Raw genomic sequence first — 18060 nt, 5'->3', positions numbered from 1 at the left:
TCAGCCCCATAGATCCTGATACATTATTGAGAGGCTGTTCCCGAAGAAAACCAGAGAGGAAGCTCGATACACCCACTTCATGAGCAGCTCCACTAACCAACTCTTCAAGTATTATCTCCATTGTAGCAGCTAATCACGTCTGTCCGTTAATGTAGTGCACATCAAGGTGCCTTAAGATGTCCATAAAAATATCTAAATAACAAGTTATGTATGAAAATATGCTGCTATAAACCCTTTTTCAAAACAAGAACATTTTGGTTACAGATGGACGGCAAAAATGTGTAAATGTAATGGCAAGACAGCAGATTTCTGTAAACACTGAACGTTTTTGAGGTAATTTGGTGCTTTCTATTCTTAGTCACTACAGTGGAAATGTAGTAAATACTGAAAATTGCAGCAGAGCACTAACACAGATTACCGCGGACCAAAGGGCTAAAGCAGAGGGGTCAGGTGTATCTGAGATAAAGCAAAAAGCACAATAAAGCTTAGACAGGCTTTAATGGGACTGGAGGCCATTTTAAAACTAGGCTTTGGTTCAGTCTGCCAAAAGTAAGGAGGAGCATCGTTGCACTAACTGGACAGAACAGCACAAAAAGCTTGAATAGTGGTAAAAGTAAGAAACGCAAAAACTTCCAGATGAATGCAAAGAGCTGAGCACAGTCGGAGGAGTTTCCTGCTTCATGGATGCCACTTTAAAGCTTTTCTAACACTGCATAAACAATATGGTACCCCCCCCCCCCCCCCCCCCAAACACAACAATGATGAGGTAAGAAGAGAAAGACAAAGAGTAAACCGTCAGTTAAATCTGAACTGATATGAGAGCATCTGGTTCTCCCAGAGGCTTTAAAAACATACAAAGTGCACTTAGTAAAGCTATCTCGATCAATGTTTCTAAAATCCACCTAACAGACACTAAAAAACATGTAAATTAAAGATGGAAGAAGTGGTTTAAGACAAGAAATTCAAGATAATTACTGTTCAGAGGTGTGACTTATGCACACGTTTAATTTTCTAGAACTACTTTTCTTTAGCATCAGCAGCATGGCAACACCCAGGGAGAGCAAGCTTGAAAAAATAAAATAAAATACAGTAGCCTCCGCTCTGCACAGGCAGTGTCCAGCCTGCGTCCACAGACACACATACACAAGGGGTCAAAGTTCAACTTCCCTCAGTGTGCAGTCAGTGAGAACTCCAGACTGCATGGGTGAAAAGAACCCACAGTAAAACACATGAAATTAAATCTTTACAGACTGTCAGGTATAACTGAAGATATAGTAAATGCCATAGACCATTTTCTTTAAGTTGGAAAAAAAAATACATGAGTTCTCCCACAACAAAGTCGTCTTCACAGATTGTGGTTAATGGCTATGTTTTGTCTCATCTTAGATTCAGCTTGAAATCTTCAAAGTAAAAACAAAAAAGGGGGTCCTGCCACCACCTCAGTCTCACACGCTGAGTAAATTCTTTGAAGAGGTGAGGGCAAGCCCAAAAATAAATACATTCATCAGCGACAATAGACATTTGATTTAAAAAAAAAAAAAAAGAAAAAGAACAAAGAACACTGTCAATAAGTGTTTGCGCCAACTTTGTTTGAGGCTCGGCCAGACGGAGGTTTGTGCCACTTTTTTCCACAGAGCACAGGCAAAGAGGGGAAAAAATAAAAAGTTTCAAATGCGGAAAAATGACAACGTTCACAGTTAAGACTACGAGATAAGCCTGTTTACACGTAAAGAACAGATCAATGCTACATTTTTCTGATAGGATTTAAGATCCGCCGGCACAGGATGAATCGTTTTAAGACGACGCAAGCATTGAAGAATCGCCCCACTTGAGCCCAAACAGAAGACCTTCGGGCACGGTTGGGTAAACAGCGGCGCAACATATAAAGCTAAAAGACATCGTCAAACAATGCCCTTTGATTAATACGTCAAGGATGCACTGCCCACCTCCCCCCTTGCCGGCGGCCCCATCTGAAGACAGGCCAGAGGGCAGGAAAACTGGGGTGCAGGGTCACCCCAAAGCCAGCTGGCAGGGAGAGAAGGAGTGGGGGTGTCCCTAAAGCACACACCCTCCTAACTGAATATGCAGCAGCCCCACCCCATGTTTAATGGTATACTTCTGTTTTGGCAGCAACGTCTGTGGAAAAGTATCTTAAAAAAAAAAGTAAAAAGAAAAACTGGAATACACAAAAAGACCACCTCCCTGCTGGCCGAGCCTCGACTGAGGTCTGTAAAACTGTAAAAGTTCATGTAAACAATGAGATAAATACATATGTTTCTTTTTTTTTTTTTTTAGAGCCACACATGGTTCCATAATCATTCAAATGTGCTTTGGTTTAAAAAATAGTTTGTGGATTTGGGTATGAGCTTTTTTTTTTCTTCTTTCTTTGTAAAAGGTTGCAACTAAGTTCTGAACATACCGTGTTACCAAATAAAATGTAGAGGGTTTTTTTTGAGCTGCCTCGCCTTTGTCAAGGCTTTTTGTGTTAGTTGAAAAAGATCCCCCCCCCCATTCCCCCGTGTTTTGTCTTAAATATGAAACTAGTGTTTTTGCTTTCCCCCCTTAAGATTAAAATACAGATAAATTGATACAATGCTTTATCTTACAAATGTAGCTGAGAGTCTGCATTCACAGACAGAACAATCCCTGAAGTACATGAATAGTAGTAGTACTAGTAGTAGTAGTAGTAGTACAGTCACAGTTTGGAGTTTTTTTTTCTTCGTTATGTCAAAACAAGCAAGCATTCAAATGTCTCTTTATGCAGAGATGGCTAAAGGTTACGACGTACAAACACCTTTCGCATCACAGATGTTTTGCTGTAACGCACCAAGTGCCGACATTAACGTTTGAAGGCAATGCAATGTGGACTCCCTCTCAAGCAGGAAGAGGTCACGAGCAAAAAAAAAAAGAAAAAAGTATCAGGCGATAAATAACGCGCATGTGGGTAGAGGGGGGCTAAGTTGGGGAGTGTGAAAAATCCACATGTACCATGCAATATCTAAAGAGCAACAAGATAGAAAAACTCCGGGAGTCCAGGATGCAGGTACCTCTAAACGATAGTGACGTTTGTGAAACTTTAGCTGCATCCCTGTGATAAGAACATTTCACAGACCTAAACAAGATGAAAGAAGTATTAAAACAAAACCTTTCAATCAAGAGGACAGTTAAACCTACATAACAGAGGAATGCCTATACCAAAGACTTGTAGCGAAGGGTAATAATAACCCACAGTGTGACTTTTTAAGAGTAGAAACACTGGACAAGTATCAGAGCAAACGATAAACAGGGCCATTCTCGACTTGTGGTTTCTTACACCTTAAAGTAGTTTAAAATAATTTAAAACAGTTGGATGATAAAATGGAATACAATCAGAAAGAAAGATGCTGCAGGAGACCGAGTTGTCCATCTGTCCAGTGCATCTCTGCTTCTCCCTTCTTATTAAAACGTTTCACAAGTCTGGCAAAAAAAAAAAAAAAAAAAAAAAAAGAGTAACTTAAACTTCACATTAAAATTCTGATAAATCCTATCTCCTTTTTTAAATTTTGGTCTGAACAGAACAAATAAAAAAAGTCATCAAGTTCTGTTTTGTTTTTTTTTGTGTTTTTTTTGTATGCGTGTCGTTTTTCTTATTTTAAATCAAGGAATATAAAGTGATAAGGACTCTGGACACAAACTGAAAAACAAAGAGTTAAACTTTACCAGTTTTGTCAGGTGGTAAAGTTTACCATGTACCGGCCCACCAATCAGCACAAGCTTTCCTTGCAAACCACAAGAACCATCATTGGTCTCAGAGTCATTGGCCAAAACTCCCTCAAACGAGTGGATTTCTTTGTCTGGACTTTAGAATATAATTCATAATTTGTTTTATACAGCAAAAAGAAATTAAAAGAACAAATAATTTAGTATGCTATATATCTTAAGTACATCTTTTCTCATTAAACTTTGGTTATGAACTTGTCTAGCACTGTTTGTTAGTTAGCTCTGCTCTCCGTAACATTCATTAAGATCTTTGGAACACTATACATCTAAACTAACCAACTAGCCACTATTTGCTCCTGGCAGGAAGCTACAGTACACTTTGAATTGGGGCCACAGTGACCCGGAACCCCTAAAAAAAGCTATATCTGACAAATACAAACAGCTAAAAACAACATTAATGCGTAAAATCTATGAGCATTAAAAACCTGTGTTGAGAGATGGGCAGGTTAAAGCATTAGGTGAAAAGTTACCATAATCTACACACTTTTTACAATTAATTACATAGAAACTTTCAACTAATCGACAGAGTTCGTGAGAGTAATCAGAGGTAGCGAGGTCACAAGTCTATATAAATAGACTTTTTTTTTTTGAGGGGAGGAAAGCTATACAGAAAAATAAAATAAACGTACCCACTGAACGTAATGTTAATTTTAAAACACCCCTCCTTAGCCGCATTGAACCCTACCCAACCCAACCCCACCACAACACAACCAGAACCCCCCTCCCCTCAACAAGAACAAACAAACAAAAAAAAAGAAAGGACCTTCCAGTTTAAACATTCACTGAAACATGACAAGCTCTTTAGGTTGAAGAAGTACCACAAGTGGTTCAACTTTCCAGCAAGGATTCACTCCTTGGCGCACTAGCAGGCAAATTTATAAAACGACGACGACTCTTCTATACATCAGCAAACAGCCACAGAGAGGACGCCGAATATTCTGGTCAAAACAAACGCATCCGACCCGACATTAACCTTGCGTCTTCCTGGACTTTCAGATAAAGCATGGAAATGGTCCCAAACCCAGTTACCCCTCCTTTTTCATACATATACTTTCACCAACATTACAAACAATATAAAGCTGTCAGGGTAAAAATAATATTATTTTTTGCTGAATTATTGCCAGTATTGTTTGCACTGATTTTTGGTCAAAATAGCTCTGGAGTACAGATGGGACTTTAGAGTTGATCTGTTTACGGAAAAATCTGAAAAACTCAAACACTTCGAGTGAAGAGAGGAAGGCTGAGGGGGTGTGAGGTGAGGGAGGGAGGGAGGGGTCTTGAAATTATATCAGTACCCATATTCACATTCAACAAACAAGATGTCATGCCACTGCATCATGGCTTCGTGACTTTGGAGAGAGACACACACGAGTAAATTGTCCCTCGAAAACTCCTGAGAGATGAGCACACGTCACTCGATAAAAACGATGACCTGATCCTGGCACCAACAAGATCCCACCGTCAATAAAGAGACCACCATGGAGAGCAGCAACATCATTCACTCATCCAGGGCATCGTAAACTGGACTTAATAAGTAGAACTATGTGTGGTTTCATGTGAATGTGTGCATTTCTTTGCTTCTGAGATGGAGAAAAAAAAACGTAGAGAAATGTTCTTTTTTTCTTATTCCCGTAGTTCTTTGGCTTGATGCATTTCTAAGAGGGCGAGGTGTGCATTCTCAGGTGACTGATGAGGTTGCGTTGCTGGGTAAACTTCCCACCACATAGCTGGCATTCGTACGGCTTCTCCCCAGAGTGAACACGCATGTGCTCTGTCAGGCGGTATTGACGTGTGAAGCGCATGCCGCACTCTTCACATGCAAAAGGCTTGAGGCCTAGGTGGCTGCGCATGTGGCGCGTCATGGTTCCCCTCTGGGTGAACATTTTGCCGCAGATGTTGCAGGGGAAGGGCCTGGTCAGCCAGTGACTCTTTTCATGTTGTCTCAGCGTTGCAGGGTCTTTGTAGCTCTTACTGCAGACAGTACACTTGAATGGACGTGTTTCAGAGCCAAAGCTGGAGGGACCTACAGGGGCAGAAAGGTCCTCAGCCTCCTCCTCGTCTTCCTCTTTTACGAAGGTCCCGCCCTCCTCTTTGATGTAAAGCTCATCCTCAGTGTGCGTCTCCACATGAGCATTGAGCTGCTCAGAACTGGGGAAGCCCTTACCACAGGGAATGCACACATAGAGGTTGTCCCCAAATGCTGGCTCAAAACCTTCCTGCCGGTACACATAGTTGACGCTGTGGTGTCCTCCTGATCCTCCTCCACCTCCTGCACTCTCTCCATCACTTTGACCACTTTCATCACTGTGGTCTTGGCCATTTTCTCCTCCTTCATCCTCATCTTTACACTGGAAGGACTGGTCAGACGCAAAGCAGCTACCACTTCCTCCACAGATTCCAGAGGAGCGGCCATCTTTAGGAACCACAATCACACCGTTAACGAGGGGCCGGTCGTGTTCCTCTGACTTTAACCCTGATGCCTCTCTCTTTGGCCATTCATTCTTTCGAGCAGCCTGACGGGTTTTTTTCTGTGGTGGAGGACCATCAGTTTGGTTTTGGGATTCCTCTGAGGTTTTAGAAGGGGTGTTGAGTTCCATGGTCTCCGAGATGCAAGTGTCTACACCTGGTAGGGTGGTTGAGGAGTCATCCAACGAGGCACTGTTGGTTGTGGATACTGAGGCAGATTGAGGGGACTCCTGGGAGTTGCTGTGCGGGCTGAGGGCATCAGTGGCTGTGCCTGCAGAGTGAGGACTCTTCTTGGACAGATCAAGTCCAAGATCTGGCTCTCCAGCGCTTGCTCCACTGCTAAGATTACCATTACTGCTTCCATTTCCCCCATTCCCTGTCTTGCCAGTGCTGCCGACAAATATCTCATCATCTGAGAGCTTGTCCCGAAGGCCTTCATCTGGTTGTGGTTGGTCGGCATCGGAAGGGGTTGGAGGATAGTGGTTGTTGGGACCAGCAGGGGTAGAAGAGGAAAGGCGCTGGTTGTTGAGGCGTAGGCGGCTAAGAGGACCTAGCGTGGAGGGTTTTCCTGGTTGGGGCTTCCCACTACTGCGCTTGAGCTTCTTTCTGCACAGAGCGGCAAGGTCATGGAGCTGGAGGTAGCTAGCTGCAGTCAAGAGGGCACTGAAGTTCTGCTCGTTGCTCTGGTCTGAAGAGGACAGGAGCTTTCCAGTATAAATAAAATCCAGAACTTGTCTAAACACAGAGGGGTTGACCATCTCTGTGTCAAGGTTAATTAGGTTATCGTGGAGGACCAAAGACTTGAAGTAAATGCTGCTCGCTGCCAGGATGTTCTTGTGAGCACGGAAAAGTGCATTCTCCACCACGATGATAACATCACACAGGAAGCCTTTGGCTCTCTGTTGGTTGAGTTGCAGCAACAGTTGTTTGGCATGATTTGGCAGTTCCATTTCCTCCCTTCTTCTCTCTCTCTTCCACAACGAGCACCACCTAAAGCTAAAAAGACAAGGAAAGACAAAAAAAGTTGTCAAGATCAAGTAAGCTTGATTTTATAGTTAAAAGAAATAATTTTTAATGATTGAAAACAGCAAATAAATTGCATTTTTATGACCCCACCTCTGCAAACACATACACTCTAGGCCTCAAATAGAAATTAGCACATCTTTCGAACATGCTACACATAGGCCTGTCACGATAACAAATTTTGCTTGGCGATTGTCTCATAAATTATTGCGATAAACGGTAATATTGTTTGAAATTTGACATTGCCGACAGTAATTATCGTCAAATTTAAGAAGAAATGTTGGCAAATTTATTTTGTGTGTAGTACCTTTTTTCTGACCACTGGATAACAATATAAGACTATTTGAACCAAAGGATGGATAGTGAGGGAGTGAGCAACGTGTCTCTCTAAGAAAAATAGGAGGGATGCAACTTGACGTGACATAGGCCGTCTCTCCTTCCTCGTTTTCAGTCCTCAAAATGGCGGACACTCGATGTGGTTTGAGCTCTTTAGCATAGCTTTTTTCACACAAAGCTTTTAATTAAAAAAAAATTCAGTAATTAAGTTCTCAGATTCTTTTTGCAGAGAAAAAACTTTTTACACGAAGGCATGGATTTCAACCGTGAATTTTGGAGCTTCGACAAGATGGAGGTTCCCCCCCCCCCCCCAGGTTGGCCTGTTAGCTTAACTCGTAGCTTAGCTTTTCAGCTTAGCTGCTTTTAGCGAAGAGAAAAGAAACGATAAAGCTGATAAATGAAAATGACGTGGATAATTTTCATTTTTCATGCGATTAATTGATTTATTGTTTATCGCGACAGGCCTAGCTACACTTAACATTGCAGATAAGAAATTGAAACCCATGTCCTCCCTTTCATCCTAAATTTTAAACAAATTGTTACCCTACATAGATCATATTCTGATTGTACATGATGCTGCTGTTCTGGCACAAAAGCCACAGAGGCAGGGAGGAAGAAAGGGTAAAGTAACCATTTTCCTAAGGTGCCTCCTCTCAGCTTCTCTTCCTCACTTTAACAAAGTAACTAGTTTCGGTGGGGTGCCCTCTTTGGAAACACGACTCACACTCGTCTCCATTAGGTCATGGTAATGTCAGCCCTACCCCATTGTCTGAGGGTGGGGGTCGGTGGCACAGCAGGGCCGGGGGGGAAGGATTAGGTGACACCTGAGCAGGTAAAACTACACAAGAACATAGGCAGACAGGGAGGGAGAGGGTGTGGCTCAAAGACAAGGACGGCACTACTTGATCATCAAGAGAGGCCCTCATTTATGGAATTAGGACAGGTGAATCGCGTTCACCGATGACCTACCACATACCACGATGCTCTTTTCCCAACCGAACACAAAAACATGATTTTCTTTATGGCTTTTGGATGCTGGGAAAATTAGCCTATATGTTTAATGTCACTGAACACAGTCATGTAAAGCACATGTCTAAAAAGTAAACATTAATGCAAAATAAAGAAATCCCTTACTTATTAGGTCATAAAACACATGAAAACATGCCAATTAAATAAGTACAGAAATATAAATTTACTACAAATTTACTACACAGCCAGGAGAAAATGTTGCTTGTTAAACTAAGCAGCTTGAAAGATGCACATCAGAAAAGTTTTTTTTTGTTGTTGTTAACAGAACACATCTAATACGCAAGAAAGGAAAATAGATCCAACAGACGTTTAAAAGGTAGCTTCTCTAGCTTAAATAGTTTTTGAACATATTTGGAAAAATGTAAACATGTTTTCTTGATGTTTTAGCCCAGTATATTTGGATCTCAGTTTCTGGATGGTTTAACTACAGTAGTTAAGACAAGTTAAACAGACTTCAGATAGGAAATATCCATAATTTCTGAGTCTGCACCACAGGAACAATAGGAGTCCTATAATCTGTATTTAGAATTAAATTCATATTGTTTTCTTAAAACAGAAATGAAAAACTTTGCAGAGTGGAAATTCAAGGACAAGAAGAAGAATTTGTATTGTAGTTGTGTTGTAATTGGTCCTGAAGTAATAAATGAGCATTAAGTAGTCAAGATGAGGTCTGCATCAAATATTATGTGTAAACATCTGTAATACTTTTACCTTTAACGTGAACCCTAAAAACATGGCAGTGATTAACACACTTGGACGTCAACTTTCACGAGTTTACATGCAATGGAAAAAAAAAGCTTTGACCTATCAATAACATCCCAATGAGCCATAACATTTGAACAACTTGCCTAATATTCAGAATTCAAAATCTTACTTCTAACATACAAAGCCCTCAACAACCTAGCTCCAGCTTATATTACAGATATTACTGTTCCATACTTTCCTAACAGAGCACTTGGCTCTCAGACTGCAGGCTTACTTGTGGTTCATAAGAGTTTGCAAAAGCAGAACGGGAGGAAGATCTTTCAGTTATCTGGCTCCTCTCGTGTGGAACCAACTTCCAGTTTCTGTCCGTGAGGCTGACACGTTGTCTACATTTAAGACTAGAGTTAAGTCTTTCCTTTTAAATAAATCTTAGTTATAGTTGGGGTCAACTTGGATTTTCTGAGCTATTAAAAAGGTCTCTGTTGTAAATGAGTCACTGAGGCTCAGTGAGACCAACCCGTATAAATAAATGTTGAATGAATTAATATTAAGTAGATCCAGCTCCTGCCACCATAGAATTGATAAAAGGAAATCTCTGCATTAACAATTACTTTCCATTTTCACTGGCTGCACCTTATCTAATTTAAAATAATTGAGGAAACACTGTTCTTTCTTTGACAATTTACACAGATTAGTGGTAGTTTGTGCGGTGTCCATGTATACTTAAACAAAATAAGCCTGCATCTTGGCAATATCTGAAAGATAACAGTGTTGTTAGTGAGAGCAGTGTGAGGTACACGTCACTTCCTACGTCACACATGTATGAAAATTTGGTTGTGTACCTCCTTTCACACAACACTTTAAAGCCAGGCCTTCTTCCTGCCTCTGTGTCATGTGAATTGTCTGTGGCAAATTGGGGGGTTGAAGCCAATCCACTGCAGAGGCGGCAGTGAAGGTAGTCACAGAGCAGAGTTGGTGAGTAGGTGTGAAGTGGGTGACTGCTCCACTTCGCTGGTTCCGTGATACATAAAAGGCACACATTGCTACAGAACCATGGCTAAATTAAGGGATTCTTCTTTGTAGGCTTATCACAAAACCATAGTGTGTAAAAGAGGCTTAACTAACTCCACTGCTGACCGAGAGGTGCATCATACACCGGTGAATGGTGTTTATAGACACTTAATGGGAAAAAATAAAATAAAAAACCTTGAAGTTATGTGATTCTCAGGGGAGCTCCCAATTTCCAAACATCCTCAGGGAGTCTATAGTTCAGCTTTGTTTGAAGGCCTCTTTAAAAATGGACGCACATCCTTCATCAGGTAACCCAGACTTTCATGCTCATCAATCACATTCGGCCATTTTCCATTTTCAAACATTATGAACAAAACCAGTCTTTAATGCCAGCAAGCACCACAATATCCAGAAGTCCAGGACTAACATAAAATGCAAGCTATAAATATGGAAATTGATATCATATGAAGGAACTTTTCTAAGAATGCGTCCCTTTTGGGCGATCTTGAGCATTGTTTAAGTGTAAACCAGAAATGGCTTGGGTCTGTCACAGTCTGACTGACTGATACAATCAGCTGAAGTAATCATTACTCTCAGGCCCAGGCCTGGGCTTGCCTCATCTGCTCTGACACCTCCTCTTGGTCTTCCTCCCCTCCCCCGTCCTTCTGCTGCACATCTTTCCCTTGCTCTTTTATCTTCCCACTATCACCACCGTCTCTCTGGACCTGCAACCACATCCCAGGAACAGTTCACTGTCCCTAATGTTGATCATAATGAGCCATTCTGGAATACATAACCCATATCTGTTAATCACAGAACCAGCTTCAGGGGTGTAGAGCACTCAACCCCACCGGCAGTAATGAACAAGAGGGGCTGCTAGAAAAATGAGAGCCTCTGCTACGATGCCAGCCAGGAAGCCATATATCATTCAAGTCTCTTAACATCCACATCTCTGCATGCCTTATGGTGGATCCAAGACACTTTCCTGCAGGCCAACATAAAAAAGAGGCTGGGCTCAGAGTGAAAAACCAGCACAGGAACAGAAAAAAAATATCCCCTCCCCTTCTCATCCCTCGCTCACCCTCTCCTTCCCCCATCACCCACACAGCTACATACTCCCCCTGGCCCCTTCGGTGCTGCACCGTGCCTGCTAGATTCCAGGGGGCTGCTAATGGATTACTGCTGATCTATATGCAGCTAAGGTGGGACACATGTAGTCCCAGCTCCCCTCCTAATGATGCTGCCCAGGAAAAGAGAGATGTATTACAATAGGGAAATGATAGGCTTGCACCATTATGGTACCTCCATCCGTGGGGGCCCGAGTTTTTAATACATATTTTAATGCAACCTCTAAGCAGTCATTCTAGTTCTTTGGAAATAAACATGACCCAAGGTTTGGAATTAGAAAGGTGAACCTGCAAGATGCAAATATGTTTCCAGCATGCTATTTAAGGCTGACATGCATGATCTGCATCCATGTAAACTGTAACATCCTTTGTTTTTTCATTAATTTTTCCCCCAGAGGCTTAAATGGTAGTTGACAGCATGGTTAGAAATTTACTCTGCACTTCATAAGAGGCAAAGTAAGGCTTTTGCTTGGACTTTTAACAGGCCAGGAGGAATGCTGGTCTTGTAGATACATGATCAGCTTACATTGACTTTAGTGTCAACCTTTTGAAAAACTAAAACGTAATGATAAGGGGGAGCAGTCTCATTTGAAAAAGGTTCAACCTTGACCTCTCTTGGAAGCCTGCCAACAAGAAAAGCTGACATGAATGTTTACCACAAAACAGACAGACATGATGTAGATAACATTACCCAGGTGTTGATTCATGACTGGAAACTAGTGAGTGTCGCAGTGCCCCGAGCACAGTGAATTAATGTCAACCGAATTAAACTGGTTACACCAGAGAGCTGGACGATCTGGTTCAACTTCATTTACTTGTGTCTTTTTGCACACCTATTCCTAGGAGTTTACGGATTACACGTCAATAAGTAAACATATCTGAGCCTGCGTTCACGTAGGGGAAGGTGGTTGAGGGAGCAGTGGGCTGTGGCACTAATCTCCTCAAGAGAGGGTAAGAGAGCCAAGAGAGAGGGCAGAGGTGAGGCAAAGTCCTGTGGCGCAATAACAAAACACACCCTACTATTGTGAAAGGTCATCGGCTTGCAACCGACGGAAAACAAGACTGAGTAGAATTTCAAAAAACATACTCAGCCCTGACTGTAAAACTCATGTTGTTCTTTCATGCCACTTTCTTTAAGCAGCAGATTAATAATGGCTTTGAGGACCCGTCACTGAACTTCCACAATCTGCACAAAAAGGATTAGTGGTGGAGACATATAGACGAGCTGAGAGGCAATCATGTACAGGAGGAAAAAGCCACTGGTCTGTGCATGCACTTAAAACACATGCGCACCGTCACACACAGAAAGAGGAGTATGCTGGTGGGCAGAAGCAGTGGGGGAGGGGTCAGGGGGATGGTGCAAAGCCAGTTTGAAATGCAAACACCCAAGCAACCAGCTCTCTACATGGCTGGCCTTGTTGCATGGGTATGGCTGATCCACGCAGGACTCACGGGTGCCGCAATTATCCGACTGTCGCTTCTCGCACACATGAAAGGACGACGCGCCACACAATGAGGAGATTAAAGCACACAGGCTTTTCAGATAACCATTCCTAAAGCTAGTTCTCATCCAACATAGCATGTGCTGCATCAAAAGAAATGACAGAAACCCATTTCCTGATTCAAAATACATCTTGGTCTGCACTGGCTACACAAACACATAAATAAAAACAGCACACAGAGGCAAATAGGGCTACATCAGGAAATGGGAAATACATGTGCACCTGGTTAGGTAAAAACTTGTGGTTATCCAAGTAACGGTCTAATATCTACACCAGGATTCAAATAACCAAATAGCTGTAGATGTGGACAGTTCCTTTGCTGAGTGTTTGGGCAGGGCAAGCTGTATACTGACTGAGCTGACGGGTTCTTACTAAATGTATATTTTACAAGCCATCCACTGTTGCTAAACCAGCATATTTATTCTGGTAATACAGTTCAGTGGTTACAAATATGCACTTGTTGTAATAATGCAATTTCTTTCCCTTCCGTCTACACTACTGAACTGTCACACATGTAAGACTTCATTTAGGAAGTCTATGAAGGACATAATAAAAGCTTGTGAATTCAGCCGCTTTTCATAGTTTCCATACCTCATGAAAGGAAAGCTGGTTTGCATTTATTAAATTTTAGAAATATGCTTAAAGTCAAAAATGTTGCCAAGTTAGATACGGGCCAAAAAGGTATGCCTCTAACAAAGAAGCAAAACTAAATGTCATTAGATTGGCATTTCTAAGAGCAAGCCCATCAGTAGGAGGAGGAGCATGTGTATACCAGAGCCTTCAAATTCAAAAATCATTTATTAATCCCAAAGGGAAATTACATGTTGTTGTAACTTGTTATCCTCGTTTCATTAGGAGATGTTATAGACACTGATGGCTGTAGGCAGGAAGGATCCCTTGTAAAGGTCCATCCCACAGTGGATCTGCATAAACTCGCCACAGATGCTGTCCGATCCGTCCACCCAGACTCGGCTGGCCTCTCGGTTCCTCCAGGTTACAGGACCGCCCAAATGCCGGGCTGAACTCCTCCCAGTGCGATGGCCACTCCTCCCAGCAGCCTGCCGAGCTCCTTGTCATTGCGGACAGCCAGCTGCAGGTGCCGGGGGTTGATCCCAGTCCTTCTGCTATCACGAACTGTGTTTCTCGCCATTCCCAGAAACTTTGTAGTCAGGCTCTTGAGCACAGCTGGCAGTGAGATGGAAGTGCATCTACGGCACCTCCTTTTCAACTTATTTGAGATTTGGGGCTGTAGCTGAGATCTTATTTGAGTTTTTGAGATGTTAATCAGCAGCTCCCGGTTGTAAAAAAAACAAACAAACAAACAAAAAAAATTAGTTGCCATGGTTACACTTTATAATAAATGTTCAAAAACTAAAAAAAATGTTTCAGTAAAAATCCTTCCAGCTGCACAGCATCCAATACCAGAGGAAACAATCATCCAAAAAAAGTAATTTACATCCAAGAAAAGAGGAATTAAAGTTTCCAAAAGGAAAATCTCAGAATGAAAGTAACAGAGCTGCTCCAACATGCAGCCACTTCGAGCAACGCAATTCTATAAAGCTGATTTCAGAGCTGGAAATTAATTTTAATTGTACATTTTGCTTGGAATAATTAAAAAAAAAACTCATGTCTTCATGGCAAACAGTATAATGACTTTGATGCAGATAATTTGCTGGAAGCTTGCATGCAATTCTGGCAATAATGGTTTTAAAAAAGCTCCAGGTCATAACAACGGGACTATTTTTGTTTATGTAACAAAAAAATTTACAAGTGTATGATCCAAGATGCCATTTAACCATGGCCTGATCACACATTTATGCATGGCTGAAAGGGGAAAACATAAATAAAAGGACCAGTCCCACAGCCTGAAAAAAACACTTCCAATTAGGAATCGGCTACAATGTGGACGAGTCATTCTCAGGGTGCAGCGCAATGAAAAAGGAGGAGCCGAGGTTGCCACACACATGACAAATACACCAGTGCTGTGCTGCATGGGATTATGGTACACAAGCCAGAATAAAACCAAAGCAACTTTTTTTATTTTAGGAAAAAATTCTGAAATGCTAGATCCACTTTGGTTTACATTATCCAAAGATCTTGTTGCTGAACAAAAAAATAAATAAAATAACGTGAATGATTAAGGAACATGTTAGATCCCGACGCCAAAATAAGGAGAAGGAACAGGTAAACTGGTTTTCATGTGTCCTGTTTTACTTCCTCAGTAAAGATACGTCCAGTGCTGCTTAAACTGGACCAAAACCTAATTTTATTAAATAGATCATGATTAAAAACCTAAACTAAAATGTTAAAAACTAAATGTTTGATACAAAACAGTTGACTAAAGAACACAAAATTTTAAAAATTAATAGCATGTTTGGACAAAACTGGGTTTCACAACTGTTTGAAATCCATTTAGAGATTAAACACTCTTTCAAAAGATGCAATGAACTCCTTACTGGTATAAATGTTTAGATTTTGAAATGGTTAAACTAAATGTCCTAATTGTTAAAACTAATTAAAATCTGAAGTTCTATTAACTCAGAAGTTTCACCCAGCTTTTATTATCACAGTAAAAACATTGAACCAAGTTTGTTCTGATCAGTTTGGCATAAATGCTCAAAAACAAAAACATACATAAGAGCCGTTTATATTTTAATCTCAAGATGATTTTAGTCATTTACAGTAGATTTCTGCATGGTCATAAATATTACTGTGAAAAATGCATTACATAAACATCTAGGTAAATATTAATCAACATTTGCTTAAATAGACAAATAAATAATAATAATAATAATAATAATAAGCGTACATTCCCCCCCCCCCCCCTGAATGGATTAAAAGTAAAAAATGAAAAGACCAAATTTTGAATTTTAATTATTTTCTTATCATTTGTTAGCCCCCCCCCCCCCCACACACACACACATTTCTTTGACTGAACCGTGTTTTTTTTATTTTTATAAATGTTACGTTTGTTGAGCACATTTTCTGTGAAATATACCAATACATAGAAAACATTAAAAAAAATGTGTCTATACCTAATTGAGGTTTTTATGCACAAAAAAAAAAAGGATAAGGGCTGAAACTAATTTTTTGGGGGGCTCAGGCCAACTACTCCAACAAATTAACCAGATACAAAAAGAAAACATGACTGCTTAGGTTTTACCCGCATTTACCTCCATAACAAACGAGTGTCGTCACGGTTTTATGCACGAGTGTGTATTTCTGATCGGATCGGCATCATCCGTGTTATACTGTTACTGTGTGAAACTGTAAAGCAACTCTGGAGAAATTATAGAAAACTGAAATACAGAAGATTTAAGCCCCAACGACATAACTCAAAACACATTTCGCCCTCATCTGAAAGATCACTTAGAAAAGAAGCAACACTTAAAAAAGAAAAGCTGAAACATTTAAGTTAACAGAGTTTAAAAGTTAATTTTGTTTGCAAATATCTGTTTCAAAACATGGCAAGTCAACAACATAAAAAAATATAAATATAAAAAAAGGAAACCGTTTCGTTTGTTGAGATGCTTCGTCCTTCATCCAAAGGACTTCATCAGTCCGAGGAGCCACAACAAACTCAGTCCCACAAGCAGCACACTCACATAGTGGGCCAACCAGTTTGCTGGTGATAGGTGATGGAGATGGTTTCTGGGGCCCGCCTTCTCCCCATCAGTGTAGACTCCTCTGAGGCAGCCATAGCCAAAGTGGTTCAAAACATCAAAGTTCATGCTCAATAATCCAGGTAAAAAAAAAAATCCAATTAAGTTCAAATCAAGTCATCTGGACGGTTTCTTTTTTTTTTTTTGTTGAGACGTTTTGTCCTTCATCCAAAGGACTTCTCCTTGGACTGATTAAGTCCTTTGGATGAAGGACGAAACAATCTCAATAAAAAAAGAAAAAAAAAAAATGTCCAGATGAACAAACTTAACTTTTGAGCAATGCTAAAACAAAAACGGTTTTCCACATTTTTCTTACCTGTTGTACATACCATAATTTGAACACCCTTAGTTTAATTCTGACCACACCAACAAGCTAACAGCTAGTCATCCACCATCTTTTTTAATGTTGTTTTCTAAGCACTGTTGTCAGTTTTACACCATAAGGTTGTGCAGACAGAAAAAAAGGTATTTGCTGCTCTGAAGTGCTACAGCCAGCTGCTGCTGCCATCTGCTCTAGCAAAGATTCAAAGAGTTTGATGTAAATGACTAAGTAACGTGATGTAAAAGGTTTTATACATGGCCATCATATGAACTGCCATGAAACGTTGGAGAGCAGAGTTGCTCTAAGATGGTCTTGGCTCTGTTCAGACTAGCTGTTAGCTTAGCCAGAGGCAAAAAAGTAGAAAGCCAAACTTTTGTTGTTACTAATATTATAACTGAAAGTAATAGTAAGCATGTGTGTAGTAAGCCAGATGCCATCATTCCCCCAAAATTAAATAAATAAAATAAAACTCTGTTGAGTACACAGACATATTACTTTGGAAAAAATGTTTTGTAGAAAACAGTTTTTCTTACCAAAAGCAAGGTTTGTGTGCATACAAAGGGTTAGAAATGCTGGTACATTAGTCCCTCGCTACTTCGTGGTTTGACTTTTGCAGTTTGTCAACAATTGTCAACTTTAATATTACTCACATGATTGGGATGGTAAGGGATAAAAAGTTAACGAAAAAACTTAGGACTGACATTTTGTAGTTTTCTTTCAATAAGCCTTTACTGTAACGCCAGTCAAAAGAACTACACTACCCAGAAGCCAACAGTGCTTTCAGCCATTGCTTTTTGCCAAAATCAAGGGAAAGTTTAGCAATGCCAAGTCAGAAGTAACATCCATCTATGAAGCTCACAGAACTGTCAGTATAGTCGCAAATAATCCTGAAGCTTCCTGAAGCTCAATTGTCCACGTGCACATCGACGTGGACGGGGCGGTGGGCTTTGTCGCTGCAGGGTAGGTCTGCAGAACCGGAACAGAGCTGCTATTCTGCAGCTTTGCAGTACTGTACAGTACATATACGTATGCTGTTAAAATGACGTATGTTTAAGAGTCTAGAACACACCCACACACACATATACATATATATATATACATATACATATACATATATA

General features: G+C 40.7%; 1 protein-coding gene across 1 annotated transcript in view; it reads right to left on the bottom strand.

The window, feature by feature from the left end:
• Positions 1 to 4489: 4489 nt before the first annotated feature.
• Positions 4490 to 18060, bottom strand: part of hic2 (hypermethylated in cancer 2) — a 17972-nt gene continuing 4401 nt past the window's right edge. Inside the window, exon 2 of the mRNA XM_037680952.1 lies at positions 4490 to 7221. Coding sequence (XP_037536880.1) covers positions 5415 to 7175 — 1761 coding nt within the window. The 5' untranslated portion in view covers positions 7176 to 7221 and the 3' untranslated portion in view covers positions 4490 to 5414. The remainder of the gene's footprint in view (positions 7222 to 18060) is intronic.

The sequence above is a fragment of the Nematolebias whitei genome, chromosome 8, assembly GCF_014905685.2.
Source record: "Nematolebias whitei isolate Nwh7 chromosome 8, NemWhi1, whole genome shotgun sequence".
Classification (NCBI taxonomy): domain Eukaryota; kingdom Metazoa; phylum Chordata; class Actinopteri; order Cyprinodontiformes; family Rivulidae; genus Nematolebias; species Nematolebias whitei.
This window is presented reverse-complemented; position numbering and strand designations above follow the sequence as displayed.